The sequence below is a fragment of the Chelonia mydas genome, chromosome 2 (assembly GCF_015237465.2).
Source record: "Chelonia mydas isolate rCheMyd1 chromosome 2, rCheMyd1.pri.v2, whole genome shotgun sequence".
Classification (NCBI taxonomy): domain Eukaryota; kingdom Metazoa; phylum Chordata; order Testudines; family Cheloniidae; genus Chelonia; species Chelonia mydas.
The window spans coordinates 98,069,125-98,092,104 of record NC_057850.1 but is presented as its reverse complement, the minus strand read 5'-3'; the positions used below and the strand labels follow the sequence as shown (position 1 = coordinate 98,092,104).

General features: G+C 40.8%; 1 protein-coding gene across 11 annotated transcripts in view; it reads right to left on the bottom strand.

Moving 5' to 3' along the window:
* The window catches only part of ZNF407 (zinc finger protein 407), a 456,036-nt gene that overhangs the window by 161,009 nt on the left and 272,047 nt on the right, over positions 1-22,980 (bottom strand). For all 11 annotated transcript variants that reach the window (XM_007054594.4, XM_037892933.2, XM_037892939.2 and 8 more), the window contains exons 6-7: positions 20,507-20,590; positions 4,212-4,332 (exon numbers count right to left, since the gene is read on the bottom strand). In XM_007054594.4, coding sequence (XP_007054656.2) covers positions 4,212-4,332; positions 20,507-20,590 — 205 coding nt within the window. The remainder of the gene's footprint in view (positions 1-4,211; positions 4,333-20,506; positions 20,591-22,980) is intronic.

Genomic DNA, 22,980 nt, shown 5'->3' with positions numbered 1-22,980 from the left:
TACTTTACGCAGACAGGTTTGAAAAGTTTGGCCTTAGGAAATACAATCCATGCTATTCATAGTTTACAGACATAGACCAGTTTCAGCAAGTTCCAGGTCTCCTTACTTTTCACTGTGCTCCATAGAAATGTCATGCAATTGAAAAAGTTTAGCCACATAACACTTCTCTCTTAAATGACATAGAAATCTAGGATAACCATTGCATAAGTAATGGTGGAAGAAGGCCCTATGAGACCAATTCTGTACTATAAAATTGTGGTGAACATTAATTAAGAATGAATAACTTTTTTGTATAATGGAGTATATTGATTTAATAATGGAAAAGACATATTGTGATTTGAGATCATAAATGCAGAGAAAAGCATATATATTTACATTTAAATAGACTGCAGGAGTCATTGGCTAAATTAATAGTGCAAACTTGAAAAATATTTCAGCCTGAAATCCAGGCTGAAAAGACCAATTATATCCCTTTTTGGAAACACATCCAAATGAGAATTGTTCATATTTTAAGATTTTTCCTTATTTCATATATAACAATTATTCACACTATTCCCAGATACATAAAATTAGACGATAATTTCTTTGCCACTGAGGTAATGTATTTTTGCATTGTGTATTTAAAAGTCTAAAAGTAAATATCACAAGGTCAAAATGCAAATGACTCTAAATGTAAGATAACATACTGCACAATTTTGGAGCTACAGTCATAAACATAGCTTATATAAACAAATCAATCAAGTATATACAATCCAATGCTACACTTGTTTTCTTTTTGGGAATTTAGATTTCATTACGGATTATATAATTTGCGTGATAAAAATCTGAAGTAGTTTATTACTCACTTGGGCACACCACAGTCATTCAAGACTTTCACTAGTTAAGGAAGGAATTTCCCTCCTGATTGTGAGTTATTGAGAATATTTTCTCCTTTCTATTCTATCCAGCCCAAACCAATCTTTTCCCCCTAGATGTCTTATAGTCTATTCCACTTTAGTCTCTGTTGCTAATAAAAAAGACAAGCGATATGTGCCTATACAGTTGCAAAATAATCCACATTTTAATCACAACAGTTTCTAAATTCATATTTATTCTTTTATTAGCATCCTTTCATCCTAAAGCTTCCCAGACTGCCTTACAGAAGATGAGCTCTGTTGAGCTTGAAACCTTGTCTCTTTCACCAGCAGAAGTTGGTCCAATAAAAGATATTACCTCACCCAGCTTGTCTCTTATGGAATGCATGCAGAGATCATGTCATCCACCTCTGAAAGCAGATGTAAAAGAGTGCAAGCAACACTACTGTATTTCTACACACAAACTAAAGAATACTCCTCTCATTCAAACAAAAGTGATTACAATTAAAAAGTCTGCATTTGCCAAGAGTTACCACAAAATAGTATTTAAGGTAGTCCAACAATAACCTAACCACTTGTTCTGGGGGAACTTACAGTAGACTGGCAGGATATAATTACCAACATGAGAGTCTGAGCAGAACACATGAAGGTTATCATGTCTACTACTGCAAAAAGTTCTCTAATGCCTACAAATAGTTACAGCCTTAATTTCATGGTCTTCCAAAAGGTGGCACCTACAATAACACATGTTGAGGTGTTGGCTTACAACTGAATCAGTGTGAAGAGCACCACATGTTGAGTCCCAGCACAGGAGTGAGAGAACTAAGAGGAGGGCAATATGTTAGCCAAGAAATGTTTGAGAAAAGAGAAAAAAAAAAAAAAAAAAAGGAAAAAGGAAAAAGGAAAGGAAAGGAAAGAGAGGAAGATGGAGTGGAGAAAACATAGCTGCCAACAGCCTTGGCTATTATCCCAGGACTGTGGAAGCTGGCAGGCAGATATAGAGATGCTGAACTCTAGGCACAGCAGTCCCACTCCTGGCTCCTCAGCAGCTTTGCAGGGTACCTCTCTGCCTCTCAACTGCAGCAGCAACAGCTCTAATTTCAGGTGTCAGAGTAGCAGCCGTGTTAGTCTGTATCCGCAAAAAGAACGGGAGTACTTGTGGCACATCACTGCCAGCGCTCATAAGGAATCTCCTGCTGGACCCAAGAAACATGAGTAGGTACCTTAAGAGTCCACCCTCCATGTGGACAAAGAGTCAGTCACCTTGGCCCAGAAAGGAGCCGTGACAGAGGAGATCTGAAATACTATTGTAATGGGACAATTATTTCCAAATAAATGAGGAAGTGGGGGCTGCCAGAGGGTTTTCTATGCACTCTGATGAATTTTAGGCTATTTTCTTTGCTCTGTCTCTTCTCTAAGAAAATAACCACAAACACACTAGAATACTGAAAAAAACCTTCTGTGTCCTGGGATCTCTAGAGTATTTGGAAAATTGTCCCTGGCCAGCAGTTTAGCCTCATTCACTGCACATCTTATCTGACACAATATCTAGGACACTGTGGTACCTTTCCCAAACCTGAAACAGAGGTCTGTGTAGCTCGAAAACGTGACTCTTTCACCGACAGAAGTTGATCCAATAAAAGATGTTACGTCACTCACCTTGTCTGGGACCAACACAGCTACAAAACTGCAATCAATATGTAAGATATGCATTTTGTGTCATGAGCAGTGAAAAAGGTAAAGCTCTAGAGGAGCTGTCCATTCGTGCACTGTGCACTCAGGGCCCAAACCCGCAAACTCGTACATGAGCAATGAGTAGCACTCCCATTCACTGGTGATTTCAAATGCATCTCATTAGATCACCAAAACTTTTCTCTTATTTCCTAGTTGAGGCCAATGGGACTACTCCTTTGAGTAGGGACTGCTCATGAGAGTGAAGGTTTGCAAGATGAGGCCCCTTTTAAGGTGCATTGTGAATGGGACAGCATTCCCCAGGAGCCTTTACCTCATTCATTGCTCATTTTGTCATACTCACTGCAATCCTTGTAAGTCCTCACCTTCCATGTGCCTCTTCGAAGATAAGCATTCAGTGATGTAGAGCCCAATACAAAGCCCTGCCTTTGCTGCCTGATCCAAAGCTCATTGAAGTCATTGGAAAGACTCCCATTTACTTCAATGGTGCCCTCAGTTTGCACTTGTAATGCAGAAACTGTATAGCTCCTAATGCGTGCAGTACAGGAGGTACCAACTCAAGTATCTACCTCATGCTCCATGGGACAAGGCACTCTGGAAGTATCTAACTTTTATTATATTTTTTCTTTTTTAAACACTAGGAAATTCCATTAAAAAAAGTTAGGTTAAAAGAATTTGATGGTTGTATGCTTAGGACTCACAAGTCAAGAAATGCTGCGGAATTGCACTCACCAAGTTTAACTTTCCCCTTATGTATATGCACTGAGATAACCTTTAATGACATGATCACATACTCTTTCCCAAATATATTATTCATTTCTAAAATTTTGAAAGTTAATTCTCGTAAGCTGCATGTGAATGATTTTCGTGCACTCTTTGTATAGCATACACAGAATAGTACACAATGCAAAAAGATGTCAAAAACGCAATCAAAGAGAAAGCATATATTACACTGCATTTGTAAAATAGCATATGACGATTTAATAAAGAACTGCATTGTAATGTATATAAGGCTTATGTGGCTGAGTTAAGCTTGCACAGATAACCTTAATTTCTCTCTTTTCCTGACTTTTGCATGCTTAACAATGCAGCCATGATATGGACAAAACAGGATGCCTTTTAGGGCAGTATCTTATGGGACTTTGCCACTCAGAATGCTCTTCTTCCAACCTTGTCTGATCAACTAGTCTGGCAATAAGAAGGAAAAACGCTAGTAGAAACTTTAACTAACTCAAGTTGCTTCCACTTTAAATATGTATTTGATGGGTGCTCAGGTTGCTAAGCCTTTTGGGGCAGCTTTTCTTTCTTGGTGGAATGGCTGCAACTCAACCGAGAAAATTTTCAAAAGCAGAGTTGATTTGAAAAGGCAATGCAGATAAGTAGTCTCACCAGGGAGAATTCTAATAGACACCAGAGCATCTGTGAAACCAACACTCGATATTAGCATTACAGTGTTAGCACTAAAAAGTTTTCATTTGTATTTCTTTTTTTAAAGTAATATCTGAATACTATGAGACTAATTTTTAAGTTACCTCCTAATTTAATATGCAATTACTGCTGCACTGATGGAATTTTAATGGCAATATATTTTCACTGGTGACTTCAAATGAACTTCATCAGATCACCTTAACTTCTTTCATCACTTTATTATTAATGACTTGTTACCTGTAGTCACACCAGGGACATCTGTAGGGTTTTTCACCAGTATGGACACGCTTATGTCGTGTCAGATGTGACTGTGTTGTGGAAGCGAAATTACACTCATCACATCTGAATGGTTTCTCTCCTGAAAGAGGACAAGAAAATACAAGCATTAATAATTTTAACTTATAGAAAACTCCCTGAGCCACATTTTCAGTTCACATGCAGCAGAAGAGCAAATACAATCTGCAGTTTCAAATATAACGAGCCTCTTCTTAATTACAAAATACTCCTGCAGTAACTCTCATTACAAGTTATCTACCTTACTTGCTGGCTGCTTCCTCACGTGGCAGTAGAGCAGCCTGCTTGCCTGCCAGGGAGGAGGAACTATCGCACTGGGCTCAGATGTGAAGCCCTTCTTCCTCCTTCCTGAAAGTGCACTACTAACAAGGGAGTCAGTATAGTGCTGCTTTATTGGACTCATCAATGCAGCGTCCATCATGAAAAAGAGAGATAAGTAGGGATGGGAAACCAGAGGAGACAAGGAAAAGAATAGCAAAAATCATCAGCCTCGTTTTATAGCTGGACTAACGAAGAAAAGTTAAGTCACTCAATCATTGGAGTCAGTGCCAGAGCATGGGATTCTGTAGTTTTCTATCCTTTGCTTTACCCACAACACCACTCTGCCACTCATGCTACCCAGTTTCTCTTAGTGGTCAGAGGTCACACTGGCTGCTAAGATCGCTAGCAGCTGACTTGAAGAGATCTTGAGGCAGCCTTAGTCCAGTTATCAGCAGCAGCCTAAGCAGCTCTGCACACCACAGCTGCAAACCAATTTGGGATGCACTCTAACATTGAAGGTCCTGCAGCCATAGTTAGGAAAAATCAGTGATAAATTTTCAAGTCTAGGGATCAGTTCACATTGTTTTCTACATTTTTAAGGATTCCTTCTGAAAACAAAGAATAAAAAGCACACAAAATCACTAGTTTAAAATAACACTATTAAGGTGGAATGGTCAAGCATTCAAAAGTTAGGAACTGCCAGAATTAACACTGCATTAATGTTGCAGAATTAATGTGCATGCATTATGATAAGTCTTTAATTACATGATCACAGGCCATTATTTCCATAGGACCTCTGCCTCATATACTGTACAGAACAGCAGTGCTCTCTTAATGAGCAGGTATTCAATATTTTGTTTTATTCTGGTTGTTCAATGTGGGCCCCGAGACGTTATTTACTGCACACTATGCAAACTCTGAAGACAGATTGATTAATTTCCTCATGGGCTTTTCTGTGGTGCTCATCATTACAGTGCATGCTTCACAAATATCAATTATCTTCACAAAACCTCTGTGAAACAAGGGGTTGGGGGTTTTAATTCCATTTGGATGGGGAACTGAGGCACAGAGAGATCAAAGTCAAAAGTTTCCATTCATTTTGGGTGCCCAAGTTGAGACAACTAAGACCTGATTTTTTCAGAGTACCTAGCATTATACAGCAATTTAATTCTCATTGACTTCAGCTGCAGCTGTGACTTCTGCTAATCAGGTCTCAAACTGAACACCTATAAAATGAGGAATACGCAATTAGTAAGCATCTCTGAAAGCTGGGTTTAAGAGACTTGCCCAGTATCACACAGGAACTCTGGGGCACTGTGAGAGATAGAATCCAATTCTCCAGGGTAGCATTTGACTGTCTTAATAATGAAACCATTCTTTCTCTTTGTGTAGTCCTCTGCCTCTTTCATAATATACCTGGAGCTAGAGCAGGATGGAAAACGTAAATCCCTTCTTGTGAAAAATTTTGTTTTTTTGAATTGGTTTTTTGTCACAAAACAGGATAAAATGGCAAAAAATAAAATTTTCTTTAGCAGGACAGGGGTTTTGGAGAAAAAATTGTTTTGGGAGAATCAAAATAGAGTTTTTCAGCCTCCTGGCTGCCTGGCCAGAAAGTGCTGGTCAATTTCAGGCAGCAAGTGAAAAAGACAAGAGACTTCCAGCCTGGCTGCAGAGTCAGAGAGCCAAGGTGCTCAGCATCCCCACCTCTGGGGTCACAGTGACAGAGAGTAGGGATGCCCAGTATCTCCGTCCCTGCAGCTGGGGGAGCAGGCTGGAAGCTACTGAGGCAGAGTCATGGCACTCAGCCCCACCAGCTCTCCTGGAAAGCTTTTGTCAGTTTCACTTTCCACCATGCAGTCTCTTGCCCAGACAGCTTTAGTTTCTCCACCCAGACTCACTGTCCTGGTCCCAATTTCCACCCAGACTCCCAGTCTCTCTCTTTCTCCCCCCACCCCGCTCTGCTTTGCCCAGCCAGTCCCAGCCAATGTGTTTCCCCTTCTCCCAACCTTCAATTGCCCTTCCCCCGACATTGCCTGTCCCTAGGGGCTCCCAGTTCCAATCTCCCTCCCACCCCAGGCTTCCCATCCAATCAAAGTCCCCTCTCCCACTGGCTCCATATCCCAGTCTCTATTCCCTGCTTCTTCCAATTCCGCTCCTACACCAACATTCCTCTTCAGATATGTCTCCCATCCTCTCTCACCTCTTTCCCTCCACCCCACAGGTACTCAGACCCAAACTGCTTCCAAGCCAGCTGCAGTCTCCCTCTTACCCCACCTCCCAGACCCAGTTTCCCTCTTCCCACACCACCAGCCTGCAATCCCAATCTCCCCCAGAAGGCTCCTTGTCCCAGTCCTACTCCCTGGTTGCCTGCTTAGCCACATCCAGCTCTTGTCCTTTCTGAATTCATATCAAGTAGCTTCTCCCTTCCTACTCCTGGGCCCAGTAGGGCGTGGGGGTGTGGAGAGTCACTAAGAGCACAGAGGAAACGGGCTCCCTGCTCTCAGTTCCAGCCGTACCTGGCCCAGCCTGCAGCAGCCCAGGCCTTCAATTGCAGAGAAAGTCCCTGCTCAGCTCCAGGCTGGAGCATGCCCAGTGTGGATGGAACCTTTGGGGAATTTCATTACTAAAATCTAAGAAGTCTCTACTGAGCATGTGCAAATGGCAATTTTTTTCTAAGGTTTATAACTTAGCCAAATTTGGTCAGATTTTCATTGGGACAGCGACAGGAATATCCCCTAACATAAAGGCCACCTGCCAAATATCAAGTGCCTGCTCCAAAGCAGGGAGTGCAAAACATTTTCGAAGTAAAGGACGCCAGAATTTTTTTAATATGGGCAAAGCAACGTATTTTTTTCCTAGCCTCATTCTCAGAAACAACTAAACTGTTTTGGCTGCAATCTTAAAAAACTAGCCTTAGGCAGACACCTGGCATGGAAAATTTAACCCAAACAGTTGAGGTTTGGCAAAGTTATAAGCAACTGAAAACAGGGTCTTAAAATGGGAAGTGTTAGACAATATTAATAACAGACGGTCATACCAGCCCCACATATATATTTCCCAAATGAAAGCTAGGATTAATCCTCATATTTCTAACTAGCCAAAGCAGGAGAAGCCCAGACTGTAGGCTTCTTAGGCTCTGAAAGACTGTTGTAGAGAAAGAAGATGGGAAACCTGCATGGGAACTGGGGAGAAGTAGGCAAAGGAGAGGTAGCTTCAAGACTTAGAACAATTGCTTTTAGTAGCTCTTGGAGAGAATTTCAGCTACTATTTTTCAGCTCCTGTTCCCTGGCCAGGGGGTGAGGGAAACCCAGGATTGTGCTGGACAAATTGGGACTGCTGGCAAATATGCCTTTCCTGCTCCAAACGAGACTTTCCTGTCAAATACCCAATCTCTTCTTCTCTGAAGAAAGTGATTCTTCCAACTGTTTGACTGACAGTGGCTTCTTTTCCAATTAAACTCTCTGGGATACTTAACACTATTTCAACAACCTATTCTTGAACTGAAAATTCCTGTCCCAACTCCTGGTTTGTTTTCTCTTTGAGAATTAAAGAAGATAGTAATATTTCTGAAGCCTAAGTAACACAGCTACAAGAATGACAGAGAAGGGTCTTCCTTCCTTCTAGCAGTTTTCATTTAATATACATTTGAACCTTATTAAACTGCACCTTTGTAAACTGGAAACCAGCAAATCTGCACTGAAAATGATTTTCTGGTTTGAGGTCCACTTTAACACATCTCAGGAAAGTTCTGCTGCAATGCTGAGGCAGAGCCAGTGAGGCTGACAGATCAGCGAGGTTCCACTCTAGCCAGTAGAGTTTGGAAATTCCATCATGACCAAAAGAAAAATGAATAATCCTCACCACCGCATGAGGAAGTTTCTCCTTAGGAAATCCTTGTGGCTAAGTGTTCCTGTCAGGTACAGTTTGTGTAAATTTCACTTGACAGAAAATACATCTCAGCAACACAAAAGGCCAAATGAACTGGGAAAAACTGACTGCCTAACGTTCTCAATAGCTCTTAGAGGCTGCACCAAGGGGAAAAATATTTATGTATGAAACCAAGTCAATAAGAAAACTTTTCGCTTCACTTGATAGATAAGCTTGTCTCAACCAAAACCATAACATCCCAGGCTAAAGTGATAGGGAGGCAAAAAGAAGCCCAAATTACTTTTTCCACAGCCACGGCCAAGGAAGAAGTACGTACTGCTGCTACCTCCCAACCATTCCCCCCATGCTTGGTCCAACTGCTTCTGCTTCTTCTACAATCACTTCCCCTCCTAACTGCTTGGTCCCATCCTCATCTCTCTCCCCACAACTGTTTCCCCTCTCCTCCTGATATCTAATATTCCCACTCCCAAACTGTGCTACCCTCAAGTGCCTATGCTCATTCTCACACACCCCCAGGTCAGTTTCCACTATTTCCATACTGCTTACTTCATTTCAAATCGGTCCTTCATGCCTCCGCAACAGCTCTAAACTTTGCAGCACAATTCCCCGTTTGCTGTGGCAGAATACAGGGAATGAACACCTACTGAGCTCCTGTGGGGTGGGCAGGCGCAAGCTGACTCGGGGGAAGAGTGACTAAACCCAGGGCTCAAATAATTTCGGGGGACAACTAATACAAAAAAACCCCAAACAAACAGGAACAGGAGTGAGGTCAGAGGGCCACAAACAAGGAACTGGAAGGAGACACCAAACAGACAACGCTGGACTGTGCCACTGCTCCTCAAAGCTGTGAAGGGAGCCAGTGGACGCAGCCTAGAGGAACTTTGCCTGGATGCGTGATCATAAGGAGGAACAGAAATGGTCCCACAGTTGTAGAGCACCTCCCCATCCAGCATCCTCCTCCTGGTTTTACAGATGGAAACTTTGGCTAGCACCAGGAGGAGGCTGACGAGGGGGTCTTGCAACTTTGTGGGGCCATGGATATCAGGAGATGAAGGGGGGGGAGGGGAGTGCAGCCAGACCCTGAGGACAAGGTTCTGGAGGAGCCGGAAAAGGAGATGCAACCTGGAATACTCAAGATAAATGTTCACCAGGGTCTCTCTCATGGCACAGAAGGGGCAGGTATTGGGGAAAGGGGTGAACCATGCAGGTACATGCCCGCGCTCACAGCTACATGAAGGAGCCACCAACTAATATCCCTGGCAGGCCGGGGAGCAAATGTGGAATACAGGCCCACCGGGCTTCCTCACCCTCCACAGATGGTAGAAGAGCCCGCCACTTTGTGTCGGGACAGGACACGAGGGTGAGGAAGTGAAAGGTATGGAGCACAAACTTGCATAGGTGTGTCCTGGGTGTGGTTCGGAAATGAACTGGCTGCAGTTTGCACAGTCAGCTCTGGTTGCAGAAGGGCGGGGGCTGGGTTGGCTCATGGGGCCCAATAACAAGGTTCAGATGGCCAGGGGTGAGGGGTGGGCGGGGAGTACCCTCCCACAGGACCCACTCAAGGAAAGCCTGAGGGGCGGTGATAAGGCTGCCATAAACCCCACCCCGCCATAAACGTCTCCCCCTTACTCGCACAGATATTGTGGAGCGCACAGCAAGCAGTAATAACAATGGGAATATTGGTTTCGCTGAGGTCTAACCGAGTCAGTAAACTGTACCAGTGCGCTTTTTAAATGCCCAAATGCACACTCTACCACCATTCTGCACTTGCTCAGTCTATAGTTGAACAGCTCCTGACTACTGTCAAGGGTGCCTGTGTATGGTTTCATAAGCCATGGCATTAAGGGGTAGGCTGGGTCCCCAAGGATAACTATAGGCATTTCAGCATCCCCAATGGTTATCTTCTGCTCTGGAAAGTAAGTCCTTGCTGCAGCTGTTGAAACAGACCAGAGTTCCTGAAGATGCGAGCGTCATGTACCTTTCCCGGCCATCCCATGTTGATGTTGGTGAAACATCCCTTGTGATCCACCAGTGCTTGCAGCACCATTGAAAAGTACCCCTTTCGGTTTATGTACTCACTGCCTTGTACTATGTACTTTGCTCCGGTGCCAAAATAGGGATATGGGTTTCATCTATCGCCCCACCACAGTTAGGGAATCCCATTGCAGCAAAGCCATTAACTATGACCTGCACATTTCCCAGAGTCACTACCCTTGATAACAGCAGCTCAGTGATTGCGTTGGCTACTTGCATCACAGCAGCCCCCACAGTAGATTTGCCCACTTCAAATTGATTCCCGACTAACCGGTAGTTGTCTAGCATTGCAAGCTTCCACAGGGCTATCGCCACTCGCTTCTCAACTGTGAGGGCTGCTCTCATCTTAGTATTCTTGTGCTTCAGAGCAGGGGAAAGCAAGTCAAAAAGTTCCATGAAAGTGCCCTTATGCATGTGAAAGTTTCGCAGCCACTGGGAATCGTCCCAGACCTGCAACACTATGTGGTCCCACCACTTTGTGCTTGTTTCCTAGGCCCAGAATCGGCGTTCCACGCCGTGAACCTGCCCAATTGACACCATGAAGTGCACATTGCAGGGGCCCGTACTTTGTGAGAAGTCCATGTTCATGTCCTCATCACTCTCGTCACCGCGCTGCAGTCGCCTCCTCCTCGCCTGGTTTTGCTTTTCTTGCAGGTTATGGTTTTGCATATCCTGCTGGATAACGCGCATGGTGTTTATAGTGCTCATAATTGCCATGGTGATCTGAGCGGGCTCCATGTTCCCAGTGCCGGGGCATCTGCGCTGAAAAAAGGCGTGAAACAATTGTCCGCCGTTGCTCTAACGGAGGGAGAGGTGACTGATAACATGGCTTACAGGGTTGGCTTACAGGAAATTAAAATCAACAAAGGGGGTGGCTTTGCATCAAGGAGAAACAGAATGGCCCCCTCAAGGATAGAACTCAAAACCCTGGGTTTAGCAGGCTGTTGATTTCACAGAGGGAGGGAGGAAGGGAGGAGAAAATGATTATAAAACAAATCTGGTCTATTTCTTGTTTTGATCCACTTCATCTATCTTTATACATCTTGCTGGCAGCAGACGGTGCAGTATGACTGCTGGCCATCGTCGTCTCCTGGCTGCTCATTAGAAGACGGTGCAGTAGGACTGCCGACAGGACTGAATCGCCATGAGACGAAACTTAAAAGGGAAATGACCTGGCTGAGTCACTCCCATGTTTGCCCAAGCGCCCTTGACCAACCTCACCGAGGTCGGCTAAAAGAGCACCCTGGAATACGGCGACGATGGCTACCAGTCATACTGCACTGTCTGCTGCCAAAAGGCAATGAGCTGCTGCTTTATAGCAATGCAGTACCACGTCTGCCAGCACCCAGGAGACATACGGTACTATGAGCTGAGTGGGCTCCATGCTTGCCATGGTATGGCGCCTGCATAGGTAACCCAGGAAAAAAGGCGCGAAATGATTGTCTGCCATTGCTTTCACGGAGAGAGGGAGGGAAGGGGGTGCCTGACGATATGTACCCAGAACCACCTGCAACAATGTTTTTGCCCCAGCAGGCATTGGGATTTCTACCTAGAATTCAAATGGGTGACGGAGACTGCGGGAACTGTGGGATAGCTACCCACAGTGCAACTTTCCGGAAGTCGGCAGTTGCCTCGCTATTGTGGACGCACTCCGCCGACTAAATGCTGACTAAATGTACTGAGAGCATTTGTGTGGGGACACACACAATCAACTGTGTAAAAACACTTTCTACAAAACCAAATTCTACAACCTAATTTCGACCTAATTTCTATAACCTAATTACGACCTAATTTCGTAGTGTAGACATAGCCTCAGACACCAGTTAGTTCCCCTGAAGAAAACCAACTGAGGTAATTAGATAATTGGCCTGGCCAATCAGTCCAGACGGACAAAGAAACAAAGGAAGGAAGTGCCAGGGGAGAAAGAGGAGCAGGCTTGCTGAGCCCAGTCTCACAGAGGCCTCAGTGAAGAGAGACCTCTGCTCCTGACAGGTTTTGAGAAGGGGGACAGAAGCACGGGGGATGTTGTAAATGGACTCTTGCACAGGTACTGTAGTGGCGATGGTGAAGGGAACTCAAATAAATGGCTCTGTGAATGCACAACTATTGGAGTCTGTGGCAAGAAGACAGGAGCAAAGGCGTGCCCAGCTACAGGCAGCACTGGATTTTACGGCAAATTTAAGCAACCCCCTGAAATTCATGGAAGTCACAACCAGAGTTTTCAATTATAATCCTTATACATCTCTGGCAGCCTCAGTTTCCAATTTGCTGCAGAAATGGTGCAGAATGATGTGCAACAGGGAGTACCCAGCACTCTGCTACACATACAGTTACAATGGAGGATGGGTTTATCACTTTGTATCAGAAATTTTCCTGTTCAGACTGTTGGGGCAAGAGGGAATTTTGATGATTTGAGGTTTGCCCCTTATACCTTAGACAAAGTTTACCATTTTTTGTCATTACTAAGACAACTAGAAAGTTTTACAGAATTTTAGCTTAAAAATAGTGAGGGGAAATTTGGGAAACTTTTTGTTTTGGCTACATATTTGGAGACTGAACAGGTCAAAATACTTCGAAAGCTTCCCAGCCCATGCAAAGAAACTACTCTCCTCTCCCTCACCTCTAGCTTTAATAACTACAACCTCCAGAAAAGCCTGAGAAATGAGATGATTGCCCAGGAAAGCCTGAAAGGTGATCAAACACAGGGTCCATCAAATCAAGGGAGAAAGTCAAAAGGACACATCTCTGTTAGCCCTCTCTTGCTTAAACCAAAGGCCTGTAATCTCCAGTACTTTGTCTAATCACAACTGTCAATGTGTCACACAGGAAAAGAGATGAGTTTTTCAGGTAGCCAGAGTCCAAATTACTTCTGAATTGAGTATCAGTTAGCCATTTAAGCCACTCAGCATGGAAAATTTCAGCCTAAATGACTAAAGTTTGGCAAATTTATAAGCAACTGAAAACAGGGTCTTATAAAGGGAAGTGTCAGGCAGCCTTAATAATAGGCAGTGCTACCAACCTCACCTATAATAACCTTCTCTCTGGTTTTCCGCACTGCTCAGCTCTCCTCATTTCACTCTATTCAAAGTTCTCTTCCTATCCTGCAATTCTGGCCAGTTTTCCTTATGTTTCTTGATTGGCTTCATCTTCAAGCCTCTATATGTGATCTTGTCCCACCTAAATCTTAGCTTTTATTTCCTCCTCCCACTCCTTACACTTTTCCTAACCCTTTCCTTGTCTGCTCCATGTCTTTCTCCCACTCTCAGTTTACATCTAAAATAGTCCCCTTCTTCTTATCCTCTAGGTGTCCTCTGTCCTATCATCTTCTGTTCACAAATAACGTTCAAATGCTCCCTTTCCTAAATACAAGCTGTTCTTCATACATTGTCTCTTTTGACCATAAGTTCTTTGGGATGCAGAGCATACCTTTCTGCACTCATAAACTGCATTGTAAATTTATGACGATATATAAATGATTTTAATCATTACTAAAATAATACAATAATAATAAATAGTAAGGGCATGATTCTTGATTAAGAATGCTTAAATTATTTTTTGTTTACAGACTACACACAGTACTTATGGGTATGGGAATATGCTGTTGCTGATCCAGCTTTGAGGTGAATGAACTTTAAAACTTTTAAAATGCTATTATGGAAATGCCTTTAACAAAACACACATAGTGTTAACAGGGTGGAAAAGGTCTCATCCCTATCGTATTATTTAGGGCTCCGCGTGCAAACAGAGCCCTAAATAATTACTATAGACCATATATTTTAAAGTTCTGTTTATCAAATTATCATGTTTGAAACAAGTGGACAACCCAAACTATGGTCTGCTAGTCATGTTCCTGATTTCCAGCCGCTTCTACAATTGATCAGGCTTTTCACTGTGAAGAGGAGTCCAAAGGCTTGCAAAAACAGCTTGAAACAGAGACAGCCTATTTGCCATTAGTAGATGGTCACTGTTACATACAAAGAACTGAGAAAACAAGAATCACCCCTTATTGTATAAAAGGCATCCACAAATTTCATACATACTTTCCTAACACATTTTTCCAAAAGAGAAATTGCAGTAATTGCTACAGAGCTGTTATTTGACTGCAAACTGTGATTGTGATGGGGACGCACGGTCTGTGTGTTCATGAATGAGAGAGGAAAAAGGCCATGAGACAATCCTTCTTGTAAAATATGGTCCACAGTATGAGAAAGTTTAAGACACCTGGATTTCAATCCTTATCTATCACTGAAAGTCTGCTGTAATTAAGTTTCACACTCTCCTAATGACTTAAATGGAAATGAAAAATAACCATTTAATGAAACAGCACAATACTTACTGTGCTATACCTTACATAGAATTCCACTTTTTTTTAGCTTGGGTGTGGGAAGAGGATACATTATACATTTAATTCAATGCCAAGTAATGTAACTGCACATTAAAGTCAAAGAGCAGTTCACATGAGAAATAGAAACACAAAGTGAGTCACTCAACTGGATAAAAATACATACATTATTAAATTTTCTTTCTTTATTACATTGACCTATAAATGTCTTGAGAAGTACAAGATTGAAGTGAGCGAATGGAACTGATCATACAAACAGTGATCTATGTGAAAAGTGTAAGTCACCATCTTCAAAAATTCATGAAAACATTTGAACAAAAACACAAACTGCTTAGGCTTTGCAATAAGTTCAGGAGCTGCCATAAACAATAAGGGTACCATCCCCAATTACTCTACTACGGTGGTGTACTTTACTGAAATTACAAAAGTAGCATATGTCAATTAATCACAGTTAATGCATGCAATTAACACAAAACAAATTAGCTAGATTAAAAAAATAGTTCACTCAGTCCTATTTCTTGTTCAGCCAATCCCTAAAACAAACAAGTTTGTTTACATTTATGGGAGATAACGCTGCCTGCTTCTTTTTTACAACGTCACCTGAAAGTGAGAACAGGCATTCACATGTCACTGTTGTAGCCGCTGTTGCAAAGTATTTACATGCCAGATACGCTAAATATTCGTATGCCCCTTCATGCGTTGACTTGTAAGTTCTAAAGTTTTATATTGTTTTGTTTTAGTTATGTAAAAAAAATTAAAAATCTACATTTGTAAGTTGCACTTTCATGATAGATTCCACTACAGTACTTTTATGAGGTAAACTGAAAAATACTATTTCTTTTGTTTATCTTTTTACAGTTCAAATATTTGTAATAAAAATAATAATACAAAGTAAGCACTGTACACTTCATATTCTGTGCTGTAATTGAAATCAATATATTTGGAAAATGTAGACAAACATCCAAAAATATTTATAAGAAGTTTAAACTGGTATTCTATTGTTTAATCGTGTAATTAAAACTGCAATTAATCATGACTATTTTTTTTATATCTTGCGATTAATTGTGACTTATTTTTAATTGTTTGACAGCCCTAATGGAAACTAATTTTATATGCAGGCTGTCACTAAAAGTTGTAATATAACTTTCATGTCTCCCTTGAGGACAGATTCTCTCAATTGCACAAAGTGAGAGTAAACAGCATTGGCTCAGGGGGAATCCATGACAATTGGTGGGATGGAAACCTCCCCTCCAACTCATTGACATTACTTCATAAACATTACTGCAACCCAGTGAGGTGGGCTCTATTTACCACATTAAATCAGTGTCCTGCTTTGTGTCAGCCAGCAAAAGCTGTTTAAAGACACTGACTTGGCTTTTTGATCCAGTTTCTGATAACACATAAAATGTATTTCTTTGTTCAATAAGTGTTCAACAAGGACAGAGTCATCATTCTAATAAGGTCTCTTTACAATGGAAAAGACTATGGCTTGAACTTCAGAGGTAATGAGCACCTGTAGTTCTCATTGCCTTAAGCCAGAGGTGGGGATGCTCAGCACTTCCAAAAAATGAGGCCATTAGTCTTTATGTAGCTGATGAAGCACATTATAGAACTTTGTATGCTAATCCACTGTAGAACTGCCGGAAAAGCTCTTGGTGGACCACCAGAGAGACTCATGACATCCCCTTATTAAGTCAAAGTCAGTGAAAGCCATAGTCCATTTTACATTCAAAGACCATACTGTACAGAGAAGCAGTATACTTACTAACTAGATACTTTTTTTTTACCATAGACTAGAGATGTCAACCAACAAATCAGAGGTTGCAGACTTCTTTAGTAAGAAAATGATACCATTTCTGGGTTGAATTTTTCCCCTCTCTCAGTACTGACATGCGTGGTACTGTGCAACTGAGCATACCTATGCCAAACAGGTCTGTGTGGCAATGCACCATGCTAGTGAAAGTGGAAAGCATACATTTACCGCCTCTTGAGATTAATTGTATTTCTTTCCTGTTTAACATGAACACATTTTTAAATTCCCTTTTCGTTCTCATTTTAAAAATATAAACAATTCTGTGATGGGTAGCATCCTCTGTTTGCCAAACTGACTTCTGAGGAAGATGTTTTGCCCTCTGAGTGACAAAGGGCCAGAATCCTATACTCAAGTTGAGTAGTACTTTCCTCTGCAAATAATTCCCATGAAGAAAATGGAACTATTTACAGAGCCTGGTATTTCTCAGTGTAAGTGCACGGTCCGGCCCAATTCTGTTCCCAAGAGGAGGAACAGAATAAGAAGCATCAGAAGCAAGAGAATGAAGGGCTAAGTGGTAAGGCGCTCTCAGGTCCGAGAGCCAGTCCTCCTCTGTGTCAGGTATCTGTCAGATATTCTGAACATTCCTCCTGGATACTAAGACACCTTATGCCTGGAGGCTGGGAGAACGGGAAGCTTATTAAAGTGGTCAAGACACCTCAACTACATGTGAGGATTTGCTCCTTTGCCCTTGAATCAAGGGTCTCTGACAGGTGATAAAAATAAATCTTGGATAGGGAGATGTTTTGTGTCACCCTCCGAGACAGTTTGTATAACAGCAGGGAATTATTTAAGCCATTTAGACCATTTTTGATTCCAATCCCTTTCAAAACGTATTGTAATTTTCTTGGGCATTCTCTGTGCAGAGAAAACGGTGTCAAAGGGATGCACAAGGGAAATATAGATATAAAGAGTGGTGCATGTGGCTAAGCACTGAGATAAAGCTGTGCAATGGACAAGAATATTGTGGAATCTGCATAAGTAAAAGAACACCAACAAAAGGCATATTGTGCCATTTTCTTTGAAACAAATAGAAGACACAGATAATTTTTCTGCTAAAGAATCATCTCCGATTGTTTGTGCCACAGAGGCAGATAAACGCCCAAAAGATAGATCCTTCTGTCTCTGAGATACTGTCCTGTATAGTATAAAGTTAATAGCAAAGTAATAACGAGCCTCCAATCCTGACATAAAATATAAACGTATGCCTGCTGGATGCAAGCTTCATGATCTATAACCTCCAATGCCTGAGATCATAGCAAGGAAGTCTCCACCTGGGTGGCATGAGGAGGGCAGATTACATCCAGCAAATAAATTGCATTTAAAGTATTTCACTGGGACCAAACCTGTTTATAATGGCCAATATTTTCAACCTAACTTTAGGCATCTAAATATATATTAGGACACAATACAAATGGCCTGATTTTCGGCGAAGTTGCGTACCTAAAACTCTCCCTGAAATCACTGAAAACTGCTAATGGTCAAGATGTCTGAAAATCAGGATATTTTTATTCAGTTCCCTAAAGAAAGATTCAGGTGCCTACCTTTAGGCATCTATGGTAGGAAAGTTTGGCTAATGTGTTTAGCCATCATTATGTAATAAATCTATTACAAATAACTTAAGAGAAGGTTATGGTTGCATGGTTAAGTACTCAAAACTCAATAAATTAAAAAGTTTATGTTGCATGTGCAGCGCTAGCTCTTCCTCTTGTGTGTATACAATAGTCTATAGGACCAGACCCTCAGCTGGCTTAAACTGATGCAGCTCCATTGACTTAAACTTTGTCCAGTGACTTCAACAGAGCTACACAAATTTACCTCTGAGGGTCTGAGACACTGTTTTTAATTTTTTGATCATATTTTACTTCTCTAAAAACATTATATGACGACAAACCTTTTTTCTGTAGCTCAGGATAAATATGTGTAGAATTTGTAAAATATTTTCTGTAAGTTTTTATATACAATACTTTCAGTATTATACTGATCAGATATATCTTCATTAACTTAGGAACTTGATATAATACCTTTTCTATTCTGACCAATAATTTTATCAGCACCCAGATACTACATATTTTGCAGAATGCATAATGAAGAAAATGAGGCAGCTAACTATGAAGGTAACTTTAGCTGCATTCTTGGTCTGTAAGTGGTCTATCTGTTAGCTCTGTTACTGAAGTGCTGTTACATATTTCATATAAATTAATTTAATGAACTCTGTGCAACAAACGCAGAGTACTACACAATACTGCAAGATACTACATAACTATAGAAAAGGCTGCAAAAATATGGTTGCTATTATCTTGCATTATTTGAGAAACAGTATCTGCATTCACACAGAGGCAAAGTTAAGGATGGTAATGCAGTTTTTTCCCCAGCTTTCCTCTTCTAAAATTCCTGAACTGTTTCTGCTTATATGATTATATAATATAAATGTTCAAGAAGAGATGAGGCTTTGTAAATTCCAGCCCAATCAGAGAACATTTCAGAAAGTTATCAGGAATTGAGAATTGGGAGTTAGAATGGAAGCACATGACTTTAACTACAGCAGTTACTATGCTCCTGCTAAAATTTAGATACACTGACACAGTGACACACTGACAGAATACAGTGTAAAATTTTCTAAATGCATCATCTTAAATACTTTAAATATATAAACATCCTGTAGTAAGTGGGAAATGAATGAGGAAGTACCTCTCACATATGTAAATTTTTTGCTACCACAGAAGTTAATTCCCAGAAATGACAACCCCATTGACTTCAGTGAAAATGAATAGTTGTGACTAGAGAATGTGGCCTTGTACATTTATCTTTATAACAAATTTACTTCATGACGTTGGCAGTCAATCTCTGAAAACCCCACCCTTGTGTGAACATCGCACTTCCCTCCACCCAGACTTGGTTGAATAATCTGACATGGCTGTGAGTACATGGCTTCAGGATCCCCAGGAAAGCAGAGTAAGTGCTATCAGGGAAATTCTGCTCTAAGACGGCGAACGTCCTGAATCGGATTATTCTACACAGTGCCACAATACAAAATCCATGGAAAATTCACAATGCAACCATTAGAACCATGCATTTGTTAGCAATTTCTGTCCAGTGTACATTCGACAATAGTGACTTAAACACACACTATTCTTCTTGATGATATTTTATTATCCTCATGCGAGTCACTAATATAAATATAACAGTGATGCTCCTGCATCTGTTTGAACAAAACCTACTCAAATAATCAAACACAGTGAACTACTAAAAAGCCCAATTAAGGTAAAATGTTTTAATAAATGTTTAAAACTTATACTTTTTTTAAAGTCTTCTGAAGCAGAGACTCAATTTAATTTTATCTGATATTAAATTTTTATAACCAGGTGATATGAAAGCTTTACCAGTTTGAAAGAGAAATCCTGCTTTACATGCAAGCCATGTGGTACCTCTTTAAGTTGCATCTATTAATTACAAACCATCTTAAAACTGCAAAAGGGCAACTGAAACAACACTGGCTTTGAACTATGTCTCAGTCCAAAATAATGGATTCATCTAAATGAATAGGACCCAGGGATCCTCAGGCAGATTCTTGCAAAAGCTTCAGGCAGCGTGTAATCTATTTGGGCCTTTAAAAAAAAGTCGTTACTGTACTTAGCATTAATTAAAAAAAAAAGACACCTGATCTTTACAATTTTATCTTGCTTTAAAATTAAAATGAAGATTACTCAAACTCATAGCTCATAGCATTTGATATACAGCCTGGGCGTAGAGGTTTTACAAAAATGAAAAAGGGAAAGCAAACAATGAACCAATATATTATTTTGTGCTGTAATGTGCTATTTGACTTGCTTTATTCCCCAGTCTGAATGATACTCCCTTGCTATAGAGAATATACCAAAGGGTAAAGACAACTTTACCGACCTGTGTGCTGCCGCCGATGCTTAGTGAGGGCATGACGCGTCCCGCCGGCAAAGCCACAAAGGTCACACAGGAACGACTTCTCGCCTGTTGCAACAATAAACAGATGAGGGACTGCGGAGGTCACAGATCATTAAAACATATCTATCAAGGCTTTCAGGGTTACTAATTCCTCCAATCAAATGTTTCCATGTAAATATGTCAAATGGGAATGAAATTACCACTGCGGTTTATTGACTGTGATAAAATCTGAAAAGCACCACTGAACATAATTACATACTTGTCAGACCCATAAAAATTAGCTTTATTATCAATGGAATGGTTTTGTACAACTTCATTTCTGTTAGATGTCTTCCAGATGGGGCTGCTTTATGCACTTGAACAGTTTTTATGCATATCCTGATTTTTTACAATTCCCATACATCTGGCCTTTCGGTGCTGAGTAAAGATTGCCTGGAAAAGTTAATATACAGTATATATGATTCTGCTTAAATAAAATATATTGAATTTACTAATAAATTAAGGATAGTGAGAAATTTTAACTGACTTGATCATGGTCTTCTTTAGTAACCTTCTGTTTAATAAAATGAATTAAATTATTTTCTTGAATATATTGAAGAGCCCAGGCAACAATAAAAGCCATATTATTCAGTACCAGTGGCAATTCAGTACTGTTTATGTTTCTAAAACTTTCATGACATAAAGAAAACAAGTCTGGGGATTACTACAGAAATTGCAGTAGAACTCATATTGTTCATCTTTAATGATATTTCTTCATTCCAAACCTCCGGAACAATTAGAGAGAGATTTGGCAGGCTCACTACTTGTAAAAAGTGTGTAAATGCTCATTTTCTAGTATTTTTATTCCAGCTAAAATTTTACCCCATTGTCTATAAAAATAATCTATCATTTCACAGTAGCATTTTTACATAGTAAGTACTAGCATAGTAGGCAGTTTCATCCCATAAGACCCATTGAGAAGGGCATGATGGAATAATAACGTTAACCTTGGACAGATCCTGTGCAATTATAAAATAGCTTTAAAAACAAATTAGTCACTTTACTAATTTGGAACAAAACTGTACCCACCCACAGAAATACCAAGGAGAAGGCATTAGAAGAGTCAGGACACTGCATTTGGGAAATCTAACAGAGTTTCCTTAAAACTCTCCCAACAGGAAGAGGATTTAGGATCCTCAAAGGATGAGAGGAGGTGCTGTCTCCCAACTCCACTGAGACCCACAGTATTCAGAGAAGTCTAGCCTAGTCCTGAGGGACAGACCCTCCAGGCTGCTTTTCTGGCTCCTTTTACCCCGGTAGCTATCTACATTAGTACCTGTGCAAAACATTCCACTCAGGAGAGGTACAGAGCCTGAATTAAAGTTGCGTTGATAGCATTAATATAAGTGAGATACTTTCTGGGATATCCACTGTCTATGGAGAGAAGAATGCCACAAACAAGAGCTCCTATCCCTCCCCTTCCAGCATGGAAAAACTCCTATGAGAATTCCATGTCCATGGAGCATCCAGAGAGGGGATTCCACATAGTAGCAGCGAGCTGACCCCTTGACAGAAATTTGGGGCCCCAGTATATTATTTTCGCTTGGGTCCCGCCCCTCTCCAATTTCACTTTATTTACACAGATGTTACAGAGGCTTTGGGGGCTCCCCTGAGCTCAGGGCCCAGTACAATTGTTCCCTCTGTCCCCTACTCTCATCAGCTCTGTAGATAATTCTATGGTGGCAGCACTCTCCTTTTCCGTATCCCCTCACCAAATATACCTGATGTGAGATACCTGTGCTCTTGATCTGGAGAAAATTATCAAGCTCTTGGAATGATTCAGGCTAAATTTCCAAAGTGGCCTCAAACTTATCACTACAGTGTGTGCACAAAAACACTGATTGACCTGTACAAGGTACTTCAGTATGTAAAATGGAGCTTGGACAGGCAAATCCTTATATTATGGCACACAAAAACATAAGCAGCAACATTTTACACACAAATTTAGACTTACAACTATAGGGTCCACTTTTGAAAATGTGGTTCCTTATGCAATAGGTATTCCAAATGGTATCCTACATGCAGAATACCTTTTGGTAACTGAATGTAAGAATTAGCTCTAGCCATTTTGTAATAGCAACTGAATTAAAAACCAGCCAACCAACAAAACCCACTACAACAGACAGAAAAACAGTAGTAATTAAAAACATCCTCTCATTTCCTCTTGATGTGAATATATTCCCTTTAAGAAGCAAATTAATACCATCAAAACTTTAAAATTATATAACCAAAATCTGAATTCTAGTTCACAATGTTACTCATTAATATTAATTACTGAAGTAATATATTGGTTTTTTACAAAGAAATTTCCCTCTATAATCTCTCTGCTCTTCTTGCTTGGATTTTTGTATCAAGATCTTTTCTCTAGCACTTGAGTTCATCAAAATATTAAAGGAAGGGAGTAGAAGGGCTATAAA